This window comes from Hypoxylon fragiforme, assembly GCF_022984875.1.
Source record: "Hypoxylon fragiforme strain CBS 206.31 chromosome Unknown GGS25scaffold_9, whole genome shotgun sequence".
Taxonomy (NCBI): domain Eukaryota; kingdom Fungi; phylum Ascomycota; class Sordariomycetes; order Xylariales; family Hypoxylaceae; genus Hypoxylon; species Hypoxylon fragiforme.
The window spans coordinates 1667853-1686642 of NW_026054764.1; the positions used below are offsets into that span (position 1 = coordinate 1667853).

The 18790-nt window shown below is 43.0% G+C and overlaps 5 protein-coding genes across 5 annotated transcripts; all 5 read left to right on the forward strand.

The window, feature by feature from the left end:
* Positions 1–631: 631 nt before the first annotated feature.
* Positions 632–1459, forward strand: GGS25DRAFT_453909 (dynein light chain type 1-domain-containing protein). The gene is made up of 6 exons (XM_049258871.1): positions 632–851; positions 918–940; positions 997–1030; positions 1088–1149; positions 1224–1293; positions 1382–1459. The coding sequence occupies exons 1-6, from the start codon at positions 800–802 to the stop codon at positions 1444–1446; spliced, it is 306 nt and encodes a 101-aa protein (XP_049113171.1). The 5' UTR covers positions 632–799; the 3' UTR covers positions 1447–1459.
* Positions 1460–6593: 5134 nt separating this feature from the next.
* Positions 6594–7256, forward strand: GGS25DRAFT_507579 (uncharacterized protein). The gene has a single exon (XM_049262398.1). It carries the CDS (start codon positions 6851–6853, stop codon positions 7061–7063), a length of 213 nt encoding a protein of 70 aa, XP_049113172.1. The 5' UTR covers positions 6594–6850; the 3' UTR covers positions 7064–7256.
* A 2793-nt stretch (positions 7257–10049) lies between these two features.
* GGS25DRAFT_507581 (uncharacterized protein) lies at positions 10050–13594 on the forward strand. Its single transcript, XM_049262399.1, has 2 exons — positions 10050–10765; positions 11076–13594. Exons 1-2 carry the CDS (start codon positions 10592–10594, stop codon positions 12957–12959), a joined length of 2058 nt encoding a protein of 685 aa, XP_049113173.1. The 5' UTR covers positions 10050–10591; the 3' UTR covers positions 12960–13594.
* Positions 13052–13664, forward strand: GGS25DRAFT_454076 (uncharacterized protein). Its single transcript, XM_049258872.1, has one exon. The coding sequence runs from the start codon at positions 13144–13146 to the stop codon at positions 13456–13458; it is 315 nt and encodes a 104-aa protein (XP_049113174.1). The 5' UTR covers positions 13052–13143; the 3' UTR covers positions 13459–13664.
* Positions 13665–16676: 3012 nt separating this feature from the next.
* GGS25DRAFT_507586 (uncharacterized protein) lies at positions 16677–18524 on the forward strand. The gene has a single exon (XM_049262400.1). It carries the CDS (start codon positions 16941–16943, stop codon positions 17877–17879), a length of 939 nt encoding a protein of 312 aa, XP_049113175.1. The 5' UTR covers positions 16677–16940; the 3' UTR covers positions 17880–18524.
* The last annotated feature ends 266 nt before the right edge of the window (positions 18525–18790 follow it).

An 18790-nucleotide genomic window follows, 5' to 3' on the forward strand; every position in this document is an offset into this window, starting at 1 on the left:
CAATATGTATGGGTATGGATATGCACTAATACCTTATCAGAAGAAACTGTTAACCTAGTTAACTAGTTATCATCACGTGGTTTATGAGGAGACATACTACCTAGTTATCCCACCAACCCATCTGCGGCTCTTCAGCCCCCATTGATCCACAAATTTACAGCATCCATCAATTAAACTTCATAAGGTTCAAGTAATTACAGACAGCCCAGACAGCCCGGAATACAAGGTTAGGTAATGAACAAGGTGGGGGGTTCCAACTAAAATCCCTAAAATCCCTAAAATCCCCCCAATAGTAATAGCCCTGGCTGGAGATCGTCGATTTCTTGAGTCGCCAAAAATAAAAAACGCGACGTATCACCGTTCTTTTTATTCTTTTGGGCACAAACCAAACAACTTGAACCCACCTAGCAACCATTGGACTCTGCACCTTTTCTTTCTCTCCACGCCACCTAGCATTAACCATTTGAACTTAGTGAGCGCCAAATTCGTATTATCGTACTGTTGTACTATCAAGCTTGCAAACTACACTCCCATACTCGTCAAACTCGTCATACTCCATCATTTCCTCGTTGAGCCTTTAGTTTAGGTATGTATTTCCATCGTGTATTATCTATTTATCTGGCCCTACACTGAGTTAGGCTTGTGGCGGTCTAAGTTTAGTGGTTATATATGGGATTGATTGATCCTCGTTCCGTTCCAAGATACCTCGGGCGGGCTCTGAATAATACCGTTTTCGCTAACTTTACTGTCTACCAAAGAATCTCCCAATTATCGCCGATCAACGTCGCAAACCGACAACATGGCGGAACAAACGTCACCTACCCCGGCCGCCAGCCGCGATAAGCTTGAAGGTCCGTTCCAGCACCTACACACGTGTTGAAGAAATCGGTTGACTGACAGGTTCTCTCGGGTTGTAGCGCAGATCAAGTCGGCAGATATGGTTAGAACTATCCGGATATGAAAAACGTTATATCGGGGGCTAACCTACAATCATAGACGGAAGACATGCAGCAAGAGGCGATTGACGTGGGTAGGTTATTATCATCCAGCGACTACAGATATACACGTTCTAACGACAAGACTATAGCTCAAGAGGCGATGGGAAAGTGCACCATCGAGAAGGATATCGCCCAGCACATCAAGCGAACGGTGAGCTTGTCCATTAGGCCTGGTTCTCAGCCGTTATTATCGTTAGAAACTCTGTTACTAATATGACTGCGAAGTTCGATGAACGAAAGGGCCCTACTTGGCACTGTATTGTTGGACGAAACTTCGGAAGCTTTGTTACTCACGGTATGTTCCTCCTATCCTAAGGACGCCGTGGATGTGGATCAGCCTTGCGAAGAATAATGTATAAACTAATTTGCAATAAATGCTTTAGAGACAAAACATTTCATCTACTTTTACCTAGGACACTGTGCCATTCTATTATTCAAGACCCAGTAAAGGGAGACTGGTGATCAACTACTTGTTCAGCCATGGGACGATACGCAATGATGTTCATATATATGATCATCGTAACTGCAGGAAAAGCAATATAGGGTCGTGGATTTTCTCCGAGGATGGATGTGAATCAGACGGTTACCAAGACCCTCGATTTTTATGCAAGGTTTCAGTGGCCATACTACGTCCATCCTGTACATTGATGTCTGTGGTCCATTGGTCATACAAGAAAAATTGTAGGGCAACAAAGTAAGGAAAGGGGTCGTTTACATATTTACATATGAGGCATACTATGGCTTAATATACCTAAATACCATCTAATCAACTCAGCAACTTCTATTATACCTTAGGTACCTACCTGGGTGGGCAAGGCGGACAATAATTTTTAATTACCTACAGGCCTGTCTGCTTCCTTGATTTGACTCCGTATTGATTTACGAGGAATGAATGCATCAGATGGTGTGATGTGATATACTCAAACACTACCTATAACTTGATTCCGTTGATTCCCGTTCGCGAGCCTTGGAACCAACACCTTAGATTTTGGAGTCAGATCCTCTCCTGTCTCCCACATGATCCCTTCCCAAATTGTAGTTAACAAGAAAGTTTAGAAAGCGAATGTGATAGAAAAATTAGCTCTCTGGGTATCTACTTGGCTTATACTTAAATCGGCATTCTTCACTCGAGGTAGGTGATTGCGGACCAAACCCCGAGACGAACCCTCCGTGGATAGATTGCCAACATGCCCATTCGCTCAGGGGGGGATTCTTGAGTACGTAAGCAATATATTGGTTTATTGGCTTCCCACGCTCCGTGTTACTAATTCGAGGTGTGTGTATGGTGAGAGAATGGCCGAACTGGGGGAGGCAGGGGGGGTGGTGGTGGTGCACCAAGGTACGAGGTAGTATCGCAGAAAACGGACTTACAGGAAAACAAGAACAAGTTAGTTAGATCTTCGTTCGGTTCCACACTACCGAAGTCTATCAAGGTTGCTTGTTCACTTCAACATTGGCACACATATAACTATCGACTAGTAGGTAGGTAGAGGTAGTGCTATAGTAGAAACTATACCCTACCTAGGTACCGAACCTACCCGTCGTATAAGCCGTCCAATCGAATATGTAACATATCACCTAGTACTTCTTCAAGATAGATACCTATGTAAGGTATTCCGTCCACCCACTCGCTCGCTCGCCCACCGGTCTAGATAGGTATGATAGATTAGATGCAAGAACCGTAGAAAAGGCCTCATCTGGTGTTGGACGACGAGCGTGTGTGTGTGTGTGTGTGTATGTGGGTGTACACCATCTCAAAGCATGTGATTTAAAAGGCTATCCCACGGTCATTGCTCGGACTCTTTCCTTTACCTCCTCTCCTCAAAGTCGTGGGGTTTTCGGGGACGAGAGTGCGAATTCTATCTAAACAAGCCAAGAGTCTAAAACAGATCTAGTTTGATATAACACATTATGGAGTCGTAGTTGCCAGACAACATGGTTCCTCCAGGCTGGTAGGTTATTACTTGCTACCTATCCTTAGAACATTCATATATGTAGGTACATCATAGGTAGTTAATATGTAGGTGCATTCGAGTCATTAAGTAAATCTACCGAGCACATAACACACATCCCTATACATAGGTCGTGCAAAAACCTGGTCCGTTGAGCAACCAACCCCCAGTTCGTATATTTTAGATGTAGGTTAATTAATACTAAGTTGCCCCCCTTCGTTGAACACTTGACAGGTTCGCAGCAAGTTCGGAGAATCCTCAGAAATGGACATCTGGAGTTATCGGGTCTAGTGGGAATGGATCGTGGGTTGGATCGTGGATGTGACGGCGGGGCATTCGGACAATCTCGAACCAAGGCGAAAGGCCTTGCATTCCCGCAACCCGCTTACACCCTTCGACATATGTATGTATGTGTGTACTATCTATATATGTATGTACACACATACATACTTTTGTACCCAATAATAACTCTTCCATCTACGACACGACACCTAGGTACCCGTCCTCCGCATCCTCGAATAGGGTAAAAGTAAAATCCTCAGTAGTTTTACGGCTTTGTGACACAGGACCAGATCCTGTGTTCTGAAGTCATCGTTGAAACAGCTTTGGGATACGCCTCGCCTGTTCCTTTTCCTTTTCCTCCAGGCTTCAGCTATTAGGTATGTGAGTATAATACTACTAAAAACTAACATTAGCGGATATAACCTCCAGCTTACATAGGTAGGTATGTCTGTACTGTGTATGCCCAACACCCCATGACTCAGGAACGAGAGCAACTTCGCATTGGAGTAACAGGTCTAGAACCCCTAAAAGAAAATGGTGGAACTCCCGCCGGGTGGGATAGTTAACCACAACGGTAATAGCCTATACTAGCTAGTATGTATACCTCGCGCTCCCTTTTCCGACCTGACTTAAGAGAACAAGAAAGCGTCGGCCGGAACGAGACAGGTATTCCGCTGTGCCTCTTCGTTTACCGAACACCTGGATACCCAATGAGGGAATTGGGCAACGCCGAAGGGCTGGGTAACAAATAATCGCGCTGAGCTGACAAAGACCGATCAGATACTTATAGACTAACCTACAATAGGTGTCACCATATTACACCACCACCACCACCACCACCATCCAAACCATGAACCCTTACTTCAGGTGAGTATTCGGTAGGTGTTATTTGTGACGAAATGATAGACGTGCAGGTTGTTGAGTTGGTAGGTAGATAACGCCTTTTCCCCCACAAGCCACCACCTACCAGTTTATTCCGCCTCTGAATAGATAGATAGATATTCTAGCTCTAGGTTTGGGGACGAAGCATACAGCCAGAACATTGAACTGTGCGAGCGTATATATACCTAATAGGTATTGCACACACATTGTACGCTGATAGTTCGGTTGACGTTCTCGCCTTTACCATAAACGGATTGGTACCTAGTATGTAGGTAGGTAGGTAGGTAGGTAGGCGACCCCTCCCCCCCCTTCTTCCACTACCTTACCGGCCTTTCCTAGAATAGCTATGTGCGTATACAGCGCAACTCGACGTACATATGTATGTCCCAACTCGCCATCTAACATATTAGTATGTATTATCCATCTATCTCGTCCGGATAGCTGCTTGCCCGCATCGACGCTTGTGCGATCGCTATATACATTTACCTAAGTACCTGAGTAGGTAGACTAAGGCTACTAGGTAATAAGTTGTATACTACTATGTACCTATGTAGGTAGGTAGGCACATAGGTGTATGCTATTTGATGTTAGAGTGACGACACGCAACATAATGCTACCAATCTTCCCCCCCTTTAGGCATTGTGTAGGTACCTACCTACAAATACTATATTGCAACAAAGAGAAACTCTCGATAACGTGGAAAGAAGTGATTGAATGTTTTTATCCTTCTTCGAAATAACATATCAATGCTTCTCTTCCCCCGTATTGGCCAACCGCGGGGACCGCAATATAGCCCCCAAATATTGTATTGTACAGCGCAGTTGGAAAGTGAGTTAATGGTTACCCGTTAGGATAGGATAGCATATGATAGGACGAGATGGATGGGCTGCAAAGGCTGCGGGGCAGAGACGCCACGTTCATGTCACCTACAGTACCCTACCCAGACGGAAATTCCAATTCCAATTCCCTCTCGGCCGTCGGGACCCCCCCTTCTTCCCCTCGTGGCGCATCGCATCCAGCTCGTGCAGATTCTCGCGTGGTGTATGTAATATGTATGCACTACCCATATAGGTAGTATACATGAAATGTATGTAGCTTTGACGAAGCGACGATGCACAATACATACACTGGAAAGCTTTGCTGATACGTCCAAGTCGCTCGCTACGAAAGAACAGCAATCAATGATCGATCATACATATATGTACATACCTGCTAGTTAAGCAATATGGGTTTGGGGGGGGTTTTTTTTCTTCCAGGGATCAATTCATCAATTCCTAAATATACCGTGTGACAAAATGATATTAAATCTCTTGGTATGATTGAATACCAAAAACAAATAATATGATTCTGCAATAGTCTCTCCCATAGTGCGATCCTATCGTGCCTCGTGTCAGCTGAATGATGTCAGGGCATATATGTGAGTTCCCTCTCTCTCTCTCAGCCAGCCTCTAAAGAGCATACATATGTAAATGTTATGTTAGGTACATATGTAGTATACACCTACATAACCTAGGTTAGTTAATTACCATGTGTACGTATGTATATAGTTTTTAACATGTAATACTAGCTGGAAGCAAGTTATGCAACTACCGACTTCTTCACCTCTCTCCTTTCTATGGAGTTCGATAATTGCTTACCTAGTGCTCGCCGATCGTCGTCGCTAGGACTGACCGTGTGGTTGTTGATATTGCCGGCTTAGGTTGCTGACTTTCGGCTTCTTATAGTAGCAAGGACATCCATCTGGAGGGGAGGTAGTCTACGAGGCATGTGTCTGTATGTATGTATATACATACCTAACCTAGGTCAGTATGCATGTACGTAAGTGTATGTACGAATTGTAGCCGTTTCTCGCTTGAACAATCCTTTTCTGGAACCGAACTAGAAGTGAATGTAGGTATTGTACCTACATCTTTATTTATCTGCCTACATCCATACTAGTATATTAACACATTAACACATTAACATATTAGCATAACTATTTCCAGAGTAATAAAACGCATCATTTAAAAAAGGTCTAAGACCATTTTCTTCGTCTTAGATATTAAGCGTAGAATTTCCCCCTTCTCCTCCCCTTGTCCGCTAAGTGTTTTATAATCCCCATCTTTAACGATTTCTCCCCCCGGTGTTTATTGTGTATTAGTTGGTTGACTGGCAGGTTATAAGGGGGTATAATATCAAAGGAGATAAAGTAGGTATTAACGACTTATCATACTAATACACGTTTGGCAAGTAACTACCTATTCATAATAAGCATGGCAAATTTGTTTATTTTTATATATATAGAAGAAAAAAAGATATCCATGATTACAATCAAGTGCTAGATACTGGCAGATAGTACTAGTAGTAGAAATCGGACGATATTGTCATTGTTACTACTAGGTACTAGGTAGTAAGGTACTATACCCTACCTAGTATGCATAGATGTACATAGTATCATGTACCTATTTATCTGTAATCGGCCCAAGCCTCGGGTAGTAGGCTATCATGGATGTACGCACTCAAATGCTGTGTCGCTATCAAGTCCCACCACCCGGAATGGAAACCATACATATTAATACATAACTACATAGTACATATTATCCATGCACGTACATAGTAGTATGTATGTACTGTACTAGGTTAGGTAGTTAGGTGGAGTGGGGTGGAGAGCTGCAAGTACTTGTCTGATACTTCCACAGCTCCCTTTTATGGGCCTGATCCCGTCGTACCTGAAGTGTTTCTTCGAACCTTCTGTAAATGGCTTTCTTCGCCCGCCCTTTTTTTGGCTTCTTCCATGTCTTCCCGTCGCAAGCTAGTCTGTTACTGTCTGCAACTAATAACTATGCATTAGGTACTTTTTGGAGCTTAGGGGACATTATGTATTATACCAAAGACATCTACTCCCGAATCTTCAAGAATAGGCCAGCAAATATGAAAAAGCGTAAAACAAAACAGAAGACGAAGAAATAAAAAGAATGTTGTGAATAGTGTTGTGAATAATGTTGTTATTGTTGGTAAGATGATCTGACGTTACGGCGACGCCGTCCTATTCGGCCCCAGTCGAAGACAAATATGGTACAGTCAAAGATTGGGCAATACGCACAGTCGCCGCCACCGCGGAGACGAACAGTAAAAGAGTGTGTTGCTGCTGCTGCTGCTGCTGCTGCACTGCAGAGCATAAGCTTCCCACTTCCTGTTAATCTGTTTCAGCCAGATCTGGGACATACAGAAATACCTACATGTAGTAACCAGTACATACCAGTGTACTAACCTACATAGTATTATCAATGTAAACTACCTTTCTTACTCTGTTGTTGCAAGATGCTCGATTGGCTCCAACTACCATCCGTCATGACATAGCATATCCAATCAAGATTCCGAACGACCTGCATGTCAGCAGCGCTGGCGAACCTATTTTTTCGGGGGTCCCACCGTGTATGATCCGTCTCCCAGGGAAATCTTAGTGTATCTGCGATTCATATGTTACATACAATAGCCCAGGTTACATAGGTATGTACCCAAAAGCCAGGCAAAGGCTGAGAGGAGGGCCCCTACTATGAATGATCAGCCTACCTTTCAAGTCAGGGGTAGTTGATGTCAGACGCACAAAGCAACTGACTTTTTTTTTTTTTTTTTTAAATTTTCAAAAAATAATAATAACTTTATATTATTAATAATAGTCTGCTGACTGCCGCATATCATAGCATTGCCCTTCCCCTCCCCAGGCACCAGACAGTTTGGTTCTTGGGATGTTAGGAGGAGGCTGAAAGAACAATATACTTCAACAGTAATTAACTTGAAGCACTCTAACCTAGGTTAAACAATTACTAATTAGTAACTTAGCCTAACGAGTCTACGTGTATAGCGCATTTTATATGCATATACCATGTTGGTATTTCGCCTCGTATTTAGACCCGACAACTAGTGCTAAGTAGGGTGTAATTGTTTGCCCAGGAATTATTTTATTCGCAGCATCAATTCTACCACGATATCTCCAGATGTCCTCAGGTAGTCACTCGATTACTCACTCGATGCCTGCTTACGTACCTACTTATGTAGCAAACCTAGGCTGTTGGTTTTGGACAAAAGTCATTCACCGAATTGTCCTGATGTGTATGAACTCACATTGCCATGGATAACACTTATCATCCGGTGTTGGATGGATACATACATACTAACCCAAGTACTACGCACTACGTACTACCTACAGTAGGTCGTGATGAGTTGGCCTACCTCTCACCCACATCATTGCCCTGTGACTAAGTGGCAGAGGGTACGAGCCGCAGGGCAATACATACATAATACATACATACATACATGTATGTACTGTATATGCTCCGAAGCCCAAGCCAGAATGATGTAATTTGGGCCATGAGGGTTTCCCCCCAGCTTATAAACGTTTGGATCGTGGAGGATATCAATGGCTTAGGAGTTGATACATAATAGTAAGTATGTTCAAATTAGGACACAGGACGGTCGGAGGATTAAGGACATAGCACTATGTACTATGTAAGAGAGAAGGACGGAAAGGATGCCACATGAACTGTAATGTGCGCTAAGGTGACTTCAATTGTTATACCTAGTACCATGCGTAGATACTGGAACATTGAAGTCTGTGAGAAACTGAGAGTTTCCCCCTTTGTATCAAAGTGGAAAATAACATGGAAGTACAGTACAGCACTACTAATGTATGTAGGTACATCGATTGATCATAGTAGCAGAAATCGTATTAACCAACTTCTAAGGCGGTATTCCATCTTCGGTTAGTAGATCCGCCCACATGCACCTAAAAGCTCAAATACTACCATGCATGTATGTATGTACCTGTCTAAGTATGTAACAGGTAGCGTGTTTCTCACATTACTTGGACAAGTACATAAAGTTTATACCGTCGATACATCAAGTAAGTACATATAACTACCTGGTTAGTAATACAAGACATTTGATGTAGTAGGCTGGAATAACAATTGTATTGACATGACAATTGAATTGAACGGCTTCATGAGCAACAATGAATGTAAAAATACATATGTAAATATCAGTGGTTACCAACCCGGGCAACTACTGGACGCTCCGTTCAAGGGAAAATGCATGTATCTGCCCATCCGCAAATCCATAACCCCTGTCTTGCATAGCCCAAGCAAAGTACCTGTTAGGTATCAAGTTGACGGGGTGTTTAGAGGTGCTAATGCCCTGTAACTCTTGTAACTCCTGTAACTAGTGCCTCGCCCTATTGCACCGCATAGCCTGTATTGTACCTTGCTTATTTCTAACCCATTAGAATGAATGCCTTACTACATAACACTGCCTACCTAGTAGTATTATACCCAGGTCTATGTATTGTAGTGTACATAGTTTTCTGGGGGCTATGCCGGCCGGTACCTACATATGTAGCTTATTTTCTTCCATTTATCGTTGCAAATGTTTGTCTTCGTACGAGAATTATTATTACACTAACATCATAAAGTCGTGACTATTTGAACATGGAAAAGCATAGTTACATAGCTAAAGAAAGAGAAAAACAATGGTTATTTACACTTTACGGCTGACTATCTCTTTGTGAGTATCTCTCATGACTAGGTTTACCTAGGTCAATAGCATAAGTAGGTAGCATGATAAGTAATATAATTAATTTTTTTTAACCACATGTGCAGTTAACCAAACCTTTGTATGTACATATCAATCATCAATTAGTGACAGTGAGTAACTCCCTTTTATGTGTTGGGGTATCAAAGTTCAAATGTTGTTTGTTTCTTCTTCTTTCACAGTGCAACTTTGGGGAAGCTTGGCAAGTTTCTTTGACAGAAAGTTAGGTGAGTCTTACTAAAAAAGGTTTAGAGTGTAGCTAGGCTGAGGGAAACGGGATGAACTAAGCAAGTGTGGTACTTGTACAGTACATACTGGGAGTACCCCCGTCATGCTCCACCTCTAGGTACCATCCCACCCCATCCAATCCATCCACTCTATGTATTCATCCATCCATCTGTCTGTCTGTGCCTTCATTTTCCCTTCTTTCTCCTCTTGGTGCAAGATTCAACGAGGTCATTCCCGTACAACCTCGCTCTTCCCAATCCTCTACGACCTTCTACTACCTTTCCTTATTCTATTCTATTCTCTAATACCATACTAAATCATAACTAGCCCTCTCCACTTGAACCTTTTAACCACATTGACAACCATAGTCTTTTTCTAAATCTTAAAGAGAGACCACTCCGATTTTACGGCCTCGGAACTTATTGCTCGAGAGATCCACCTACATAGAGCCATGTGACGGAGCTGCATGAGAAGTCGGGTCATTGTCAAGTTGGACTTTCGATCGTCTGGCTGGGTGCAGAGCTCGAGTGCAGTTGTCTCTACTCGACAACAGCTACACGACATATCTTAACCATAGTCGAAACAACATTGAAATATCTCCTATACCCAGTCGTATCCATATCGACATCGACATCTATAACCCTTTATTCTACTTAATTTTAACAACCCCGAAACCTGGTCAATATGCCAGCTCTATCACTTCCTGATTCCGGCCTCCTATTGGAGAGCTCGGCCACCTTGAACGATTCCCTCCCATCACAAGCCTTTGGCGTCACCATAAGCGACAGTGTTATTGAAGATATGATAAGATGTGTCACGGAAGGGCAGGAGATCGAATTGACGCTGGGAAGCAATCCAGTAAGTTTGTCTTCTGCTTAATCTCCTTAAACAATCGCCGTTGCTATTGTCGACAGTCGACAATAGGCAGTGCGGTGCATTGTACCTTGGGAGCACATGGCCATTGCACCCTTGAAGCTATGGCATGATTAACGACCGCCCACCGGCTCGTACGAAGAAATAAAATAAAAATGAAGATAAAAACAAATACGTAACCAACCTACGTACTCAATTCAACAGACCTATAGAAAACGTCAATGCATTGCCCATCATACAAGGAGGCACATCCCGACGAAATTCAAAGGCTGACAAAACTTCTTTTCACTTACAGTGCTTCCTCGTCGGCTCGAAAGAACACAAGGTCAAGGCAACTCCAAAGTCATATGATTATGACTTGTATCTTACCAAACCTGAATCCAAAAACAAAGCGCAACACTTGCCACACCCGACAATGAGTATCTTTGATAAAGTACCTACAAGTGTCCTGGTAGCGAGGGCCGCCAACACCCCAGCCAGGCAAGTAACCAAGAGCAAGACGAAACCGCTCCCGGGTGGAAAATCTGCTATGGCGAGTGTCATGTCAAGCTCTACTAGATCACTGCCGACTAGCCCCGCACTCAACGGAGTGTCTTCCCCGAATCCTGCCTTTTCCGCCTCTCAGCAACTACTGGAAAAGAATAAGAGCCAACGAATAATTCTGGTTCATGAGCTAGCGTCAAGAGATCAGCCATACGATCACTTAATGGATGTTTGGAAGGGCTCCGAGTCAGACCTGAAGCCAACTGTCGAGAAGGTTGCAAATTTCGATGCGTTGAACAAGAAATGGAGTCTCAAGAAGATGTATTGGAAGGAGCTTGATGTCTGGAACTACGACTACCGTAACTACGATGATCGGCAGGCAGCTATCGACAACGCCATCCGTCAATACGACAAGCAACGAATCCCAACATCCGCGTCCGAATGGGAAAAGCTACTCCCTCCTACCGAACGTGGCAAGGGAATTATCCTCAGTAAGCTCCAAGCGACCCTTGCCAAAGGAAACATTACCCCGATCCCTCGAGTCTCGGCACAAAAGGCCGACGATGATAATAAGAGTGATATGGATTCTTCAAAGGCAAAGGGTGAGGCGATGGCTCGATCCAATTCCCAGCCGACGGGTAACAAAACAAAGAAGATCAGCGAGCGCGAAGCGCAGACGAAGCGGCTATTCTCGAGCAATCCCAAAAAGCCTGCTCCTAAGAAGCCTGCCCCCAAAGCTAAGGCGATCGTGGAAGAGAAAAATAGAAAGTTTCTTTCGGAGGAGAAGGTCATCGATTCAGAGAGCAGTGGGGATGAGAGGCCACTATCAAGTACTAGCTCTGGTGCGCCGAAGCCAAAACCGTCTCAGAAGCCAGTCGAGAAACCCGTCGAGAGAGTAGTTGAGAGGCCAGTCGAGAAACCAGCCGAAAAGGCGGCTGAAAAACCAGCAGAGAAGCGTATCACAAAGCCGGCCGAGAAGGTGGTAGAAAAGCCCAAGGAGAAAGCTGGTCCAGCGCCGAAGGCGAAACCTGTGATCCGAGCACCCCGACCCCCGGCCAAGCCTTCAAGCTCAGCCCCACAGAAGCGGACCCGTGAAGATGATGACAGTAGTTCAAGCTCCGGAGCACCGCTTAGCAAGAGGATCAAGCCGAAGGAACTTCCTAGGCCGATGCCAGCCTCTACCCAGCTGAAGCATCGCCCTTCGGATGCAAGCCAAAGCTCGCGAAATACTGGAGCAGGAACCATGTCTTCCAATTTCTCGGCAAAGAGCAAGAACACTTCCCCGGCCAAGTCTTCTCCACTTGCCTCTTCTCCGCCTACCAACGCTTCAGACTTTGAGGATCAGAAGCCCGTCCAGCGTCCAGCCAAGCCCCAAGCTCGCAATGGGGAGCGATATACCCACAATATGACGAACGGTGGGTCGTCAGGGGTCAATCAGAATAAGAAACGGAGGGATCGGGATCTCGACCAGTATTCTTCACAGCAATCCACGCCGAACAAGAAGCAGCGCGTGTCGAAGGATCTTATTGTAAAAGCTAGGATATTTACGAAGTATTACGAACGATACGAGGCGCTGCACAACGAAATCTCAGAACTGGACGAGCCACCAGAGGATAAACTGGCGGACCTGCTGGATATGCGCGAGCGGTTGTCCGTCATGAAGAACGAGATCACACAGGCTGTGGCCACGAATTAAGAAGACATATATATATAATGCTCCGGGGGGAAGAGGTGGCTGACCAGCTGGAAATGGAACTTTAAAAAATAACAGGCTGGGATTTTGTTCAGCGAGGAGTTCAACGGAGGTTAGGATAGATGGGGGGCATGTCTTTCTCGAAGTGGCCACCCTATATCTACTACGATCATAGGAAGCGTTTATAATGGCACGGTGGTTCTGCATTTTGCTTTCATCATCGCTGGAGATGCAGACGCATCTGGGGGGAGGGCTATTGGTGGTTTTTTTTTTCTCCTTTTCTTTTTTCTTTAACAAACAGGATCTGGCATTGATAGTCACAGGAACAGCATGGACACACATGGTACCGGCATCTCGGATAACTAGCATTTGGAACAACAAAAAAGGCATGGTCATATTTTTTTGGCTGGCAACTTGGAACGTTTTGAAGTTGAGCATAGGAGTTTACGGCAAACCCCCCACCACCCTCTTCTTCCCCCGATACGACAAACGATTTTTATAAGCAAACGTCAATGTGTGTATGCATGGGGGAGAACAACGCATATTATTTATTATTTATTATACTTGATACCTCCCTATAGTAGACGGCAAATGCCGACGTAGAATATCGAATGGAAGAAATCTTATCTAACACTTTTCTGTCTGCGTTTTAATGTGACATGTATGTGTGTGTTTGAAGATGCGTATCGCTTTGCATGTTAGTACGCATGAGTCAGGGCATACAAGATATTGATACCTCACGTGGGTATTCCTCCATGTATAAGGTAAGATATGGTACCTAGTTTGCTAGTAGGACTTACGTGCGTCTAGGCATGATGGCAACGGCATGGTATTGTATGCGAGACAACGGTGGCCATTGTAGGTAAGTGGGCACGTGGTACGTGTTTGTGCAAGTTTCTTTGCTGCTGATAGGGCTAGGACTGAGGAGGAGGAGGAGGAGGAGGACTTGCTTGCTTGCCTGCTTGCTGACGCGGCTTGTTGCATTTGTGTATAGTTAGTTGGGTAGAGCTGGCGGTCGAAGGAGGTATGAAGATGACCCGCGAGACTCCGACGTCAGGTGACAGACGCCCTCTGCAGTGTGATGCGAAGTCTAGTCTATATACGCCCGTGCTGTGTTGTTGCGACATTATGTACTAGGTAATGCGATGAGGTGAGGTGAGGTGCATAGCTATATGTAGGTTAGGCACCTATGTACATATGGAGGTAGGTAGGTAGGTAGGTAGGTAGGTATCTACCCATACCCATCTGCTTACCTACATAGGTACGCGTGCATGAAGTCGTAGGTGCGCCTCTTCTGTCTACCTATCTGTGATGGTCATCGGGCGTTGCTTATTATTAATCGATCGATCAATCTACACTATCTCTGCGTCTTCGGTATGTAGTTATTCGTGATTGATAAACGAGTTGGGCACGACACACATGATGCATCCAAATTCAGAGTCAGCGAACAACTCGGTGGGATCGCTCTGTATTATATGCAATACAATACAATACAATCCCCCTGATCCCTCCCATATATATATATATATACCTACATACCTAGTAGTATCTTGATTTCATGTCGTATTGATGCCCAGGTACCTGGGGTAGGTAGCCGTGAACGGTAGTTCTAGCAAGACATAGCTTCCATTGGGTACAATACCGAAGTAGGTACTGTACATACAAAGGATTCATAGCACGTGTCCACCTCGTGTTTGTGCCAGGGGCCGTCGCCAATGACGGCGCCGCGATCGGTTCGGTTCCAATGGAGATAAGTATTGTACATACATAGCAGGCAACGGAATGTAGGTATGCATGTATACCTATTGTATTGTACTGTGATGTAGCTAGCACAATCCCCTCCCCCCCCAACCCATCCCTACTACATGTTATCGGCGGCTCTTATTGTTAGGTTACAGGTAGTAGTAGTAGTAGTAGTAGTAAGAGCAGAAACTTCCCCTAGAAGCTTCAATGGATATATAACCTTCCGAGTAAGGTCTGATCATCGAGCATCGCGAACCAATAACCTACGCGCTTAGTATCTACTATCTATCCTACATGTAGGTACCTAGACACGTAGGTTAGGGTACTCAGATATGCCGCCGCGCTTCGACGGGTCGCTCTCGGGAGCGAAAACCAAATCATCAGAGTTCGCCAGGATTGTTTTAGCTATTGTTAGAAAACCCGAACCAACCTTCAGTATGTACCGATAGTTATCTTACTATGCTTGGGGTTAGGTACCTAGGGTAGGTAGGTAGGTATGTACAGTACTTACTGTACAAGTACGTATTTAAGAAAACGACTCCTAAGCTGGGAAGGATTACATACCTGGCTCCCTATGTAATAAACAATCCCGTCTTGTAGCTCGTCGTTTCAATTACGGTACTAATTATGTATACGTATAATATGTACGTGATCCTGCGCCGCATCCAAAAGGCTTTTTACATCAATGATACAAATGTATAAGTTGATGTAAGCGCTTCAACTAGTAACTACCGCACCTTACTAAATGAAGCTTAGCGCAGGTCATGACGGACCGTAAAACCATAGCGTCGGGTCAAACTAGTGGGAAGCGCTTGGACCAGGTTTGGGGGTTATGATACATAGGGGAGTATGGGGGGTTTGCGTTTACTGCATATATTCCATTTGCATTTAACCACCATAAATATACTTCTTAATTTCATAGAACCGCAATTATTTTAAGATATTAAAATATTAAATAACTCTTAAATAAATTCGTATATTTATTGTTTTTATTTAAGACGTTTTATTAAATTAAAATGTTTTATTTAAATAAGCCGCATATATATTAAAGAGTTTAATAAAACCGTAAATATATTAATATCTTTTTATAAAGCCGTATATTTACGGCTTTATTAGGCTTTATTAAATATATACCGCTCCTCTTTTAACACGTTTAACTTTTTAAAACTTTTTTAATTATTAAAATCTTTAAAAAGGTGTATATATCTTTTAATAATATTAGCACTTTTAATGGTACCGGCTTTTTTATTTAATATTAGTGTTTATTTTAAGCCGCTTATAATACCCTTTTATATTAAAATAATTAAACCATTTATATACACACGTAAATAATTAAATAAATACCTTATAACGTAGTGGTAAAATTTATAAAATTTATAAATTAATAAATTAATTTATAGGTTTATAATTTAATTTAATATATATATAAAAATTTTAAAATATTTTTAAATAAAAAAAACCAATAAAAATAAAAAGAAAATAAAGAAAATAATAAATTTAATATAAAAGATAAAATATAAAATATTTGATATAAGAATATACATATACGATATATGCATAAACCTTAATATACAAATATTCAATTTTTCGTAAAAAAAGAATATGCAAGAAACGGTAATTAATTAATTACCGTTTAATTAAAAAATTACCGTTATTATTTAAATACCGCTTATAAAAAAAATACCGCTTCTAATTAAATACGTTTAAAATCAATAAAACGTTTTATTTAATTTAGAACGTTTTAAAATATAACCTATTTATTTCCCTAACTTTTTTTAAAAGATATTTTAGTATAAGCGGTATAAATATGGTATATATACGGTTTTTACAAAATAGGTTTTGACGCTAAGGTAGATAAGCTAACATGATACTAGGTACTTGCATAATACATTATGTCTATTACGCCGTACAGTTGTGATCGTCACTAAATGATACCTAGGTACCATGTAGATATTGAAATTTAATAAATATATCCAACGTACATATGTGTGTAAATACTATTGCTTGATTAGCAAACTGCATTAATATTTTGATGCTGAATGCTTAAAAGTTGTTATCAAAATGCATGTAAAACAAGCAAATGTATCTTATATTTATCAAAGGCTGAGATGAATGCCATTTTGCAAACAAACCAGTAGGGCTGGCTACAAGATGTTCCAATACATATTTAAATTCACACATAGCCCTCACTAAAATCGGCACTTGCCACTTACAACGACTCCCACTCCACGGTATCCTGGAATGTCCAGTATGGGTAGAGGTAACAGAAATAGTAGCAATGGGTCAACACTACCTGCCCGTCATCGTCAGGCAATGCCCGACGTCGATGAGGGCTCCGCATACGCCCATCCATCTCACACTGCAGAATACAGCATGAATGGAACCTCGTATTTTCCACATCCCTGCGGGTACCATGGTGCGAATGTCGACGATCAACCCGAAAATTATGATAGCAGCAACAGCCGTCAAGGAACGCAGATAGAGCCAGTCTCCAGGTTTGGAGGCGCCAAGAGACCATCCATCTCTTCTACTCGGGTACCTTCCAACCCGATACATTCTATGCCTAGAAGTAAGACTAGTATCAGTGCAGAGTTGAAAATATCTCTCGCAGCAAAACAATTGGCGACCCAGACCAGCGAAAGTAAACGATTTTGGATCACATTTCAAGAAATGTTTGACAAAGACGTAGCCGGGATCAAGCATTACATCAGCGACAGTATTCTTCAACAGATCTGGCAAAAGAAGATCGAGCACAATGACAAGTGCAAGAATGGCGACAACCACGATGGCGAACAATTCAGTATGCAGCAGATGAAGCTGGAAGCATGCTTGGAACAACTCGACGAAGCTACAAAAGCATTCAAGCGATCTCAGCAACTAGACGACCCCCTCGATCACGACCCTCGCCGCCTTGCTCTAGAAAAAGTTCGTGCAGCTGGCGATCTCGTTCTCGGGTTGGCTACAAAGGCCGTGGCCAATATTGCCGCGTGTGCAGATCTGGTGACGGAAGCATCCAGTCTCGAGAAGCTCGTGGACCCGATGAGCAGTGAATCCAAAGTACTACATCAGCTTGGTAGGCGGGAGACCGGAAATGCCATGCCTGCAGGCGAGTGTTTAGATCCAATCTCGACTGAAAGGGAACCTTCAGAAGTGCAGGATATGTTCCTTGATGAACTTTAATGTTGAGGTAAAGGTAAATAGGAAACCGGCAAGTGGTTGGAATTGATGTGCTGCTGAGTCTACGAGGTATTGTCGCTTCGAGTACTCGGTAGGGATTAGGAGATGTATCATTAGCAGTATCCTTGACTTAGCAAGAGGATGAGAATATAGGTTAAATTATAATAGCACTCACCTAAAAAGAAAAAAGGGTGAAGCATCGTCCTCATCAGAGTAATCGGAATCGAATTGTAGATGTTCCATCTCTCCTAAGAGAAATAGACCACCCACGCTGCGTATCGCACTTAAGTGTTCTCACACACAATCTTCGCAACGGCTCTCCCATAGGAACCCAACTCCCTCATCTTCTTCTTGCGAATATGCATAAGGTGAAGGGCCCTGCTTCTCTGATGCCAATATTGCAGACGTGTGAAACCATCACGCCAGACCCTTACGGGTAGACCTGTCAATCCCACACAGGGCGGGCGACTAAGGTGGTAATGAAGATTACTCCGAATTTCTCATGAGCAAAGAAAGCCAATCTAAACTCAGTAAAGATTTCTCTATAAAGAATTTAGATTGTGGAGATAAAAGCTTGCGCAGTATCTCTGTTTGTAGCTCAGAAACGCAGCGTTGATGAGGACGATGCTTGAGGAGAAAAGAGAAAAGAGTCAGAAAGAATTCACGTTCAAATTTCACTAGAAGTACCAAAATTGAAGTGGGGTTTGCTTTTATCGATAAATACCTACGACATAGTACATATGTAGGTTACTGTCCAATCATATTAGCGTTAACTCAGTGTTAATCCTGGCACAGTGGCTCAAGGTAGTACCTAGTACCTGCAGTTGAGGCTTAATGGTTAGCCAATCATTGCGAAGCACGACCTAGCTCCATTTTAGGGTCTAGATGTGGCTTTCTTTTCTTTTTCTCTTTTT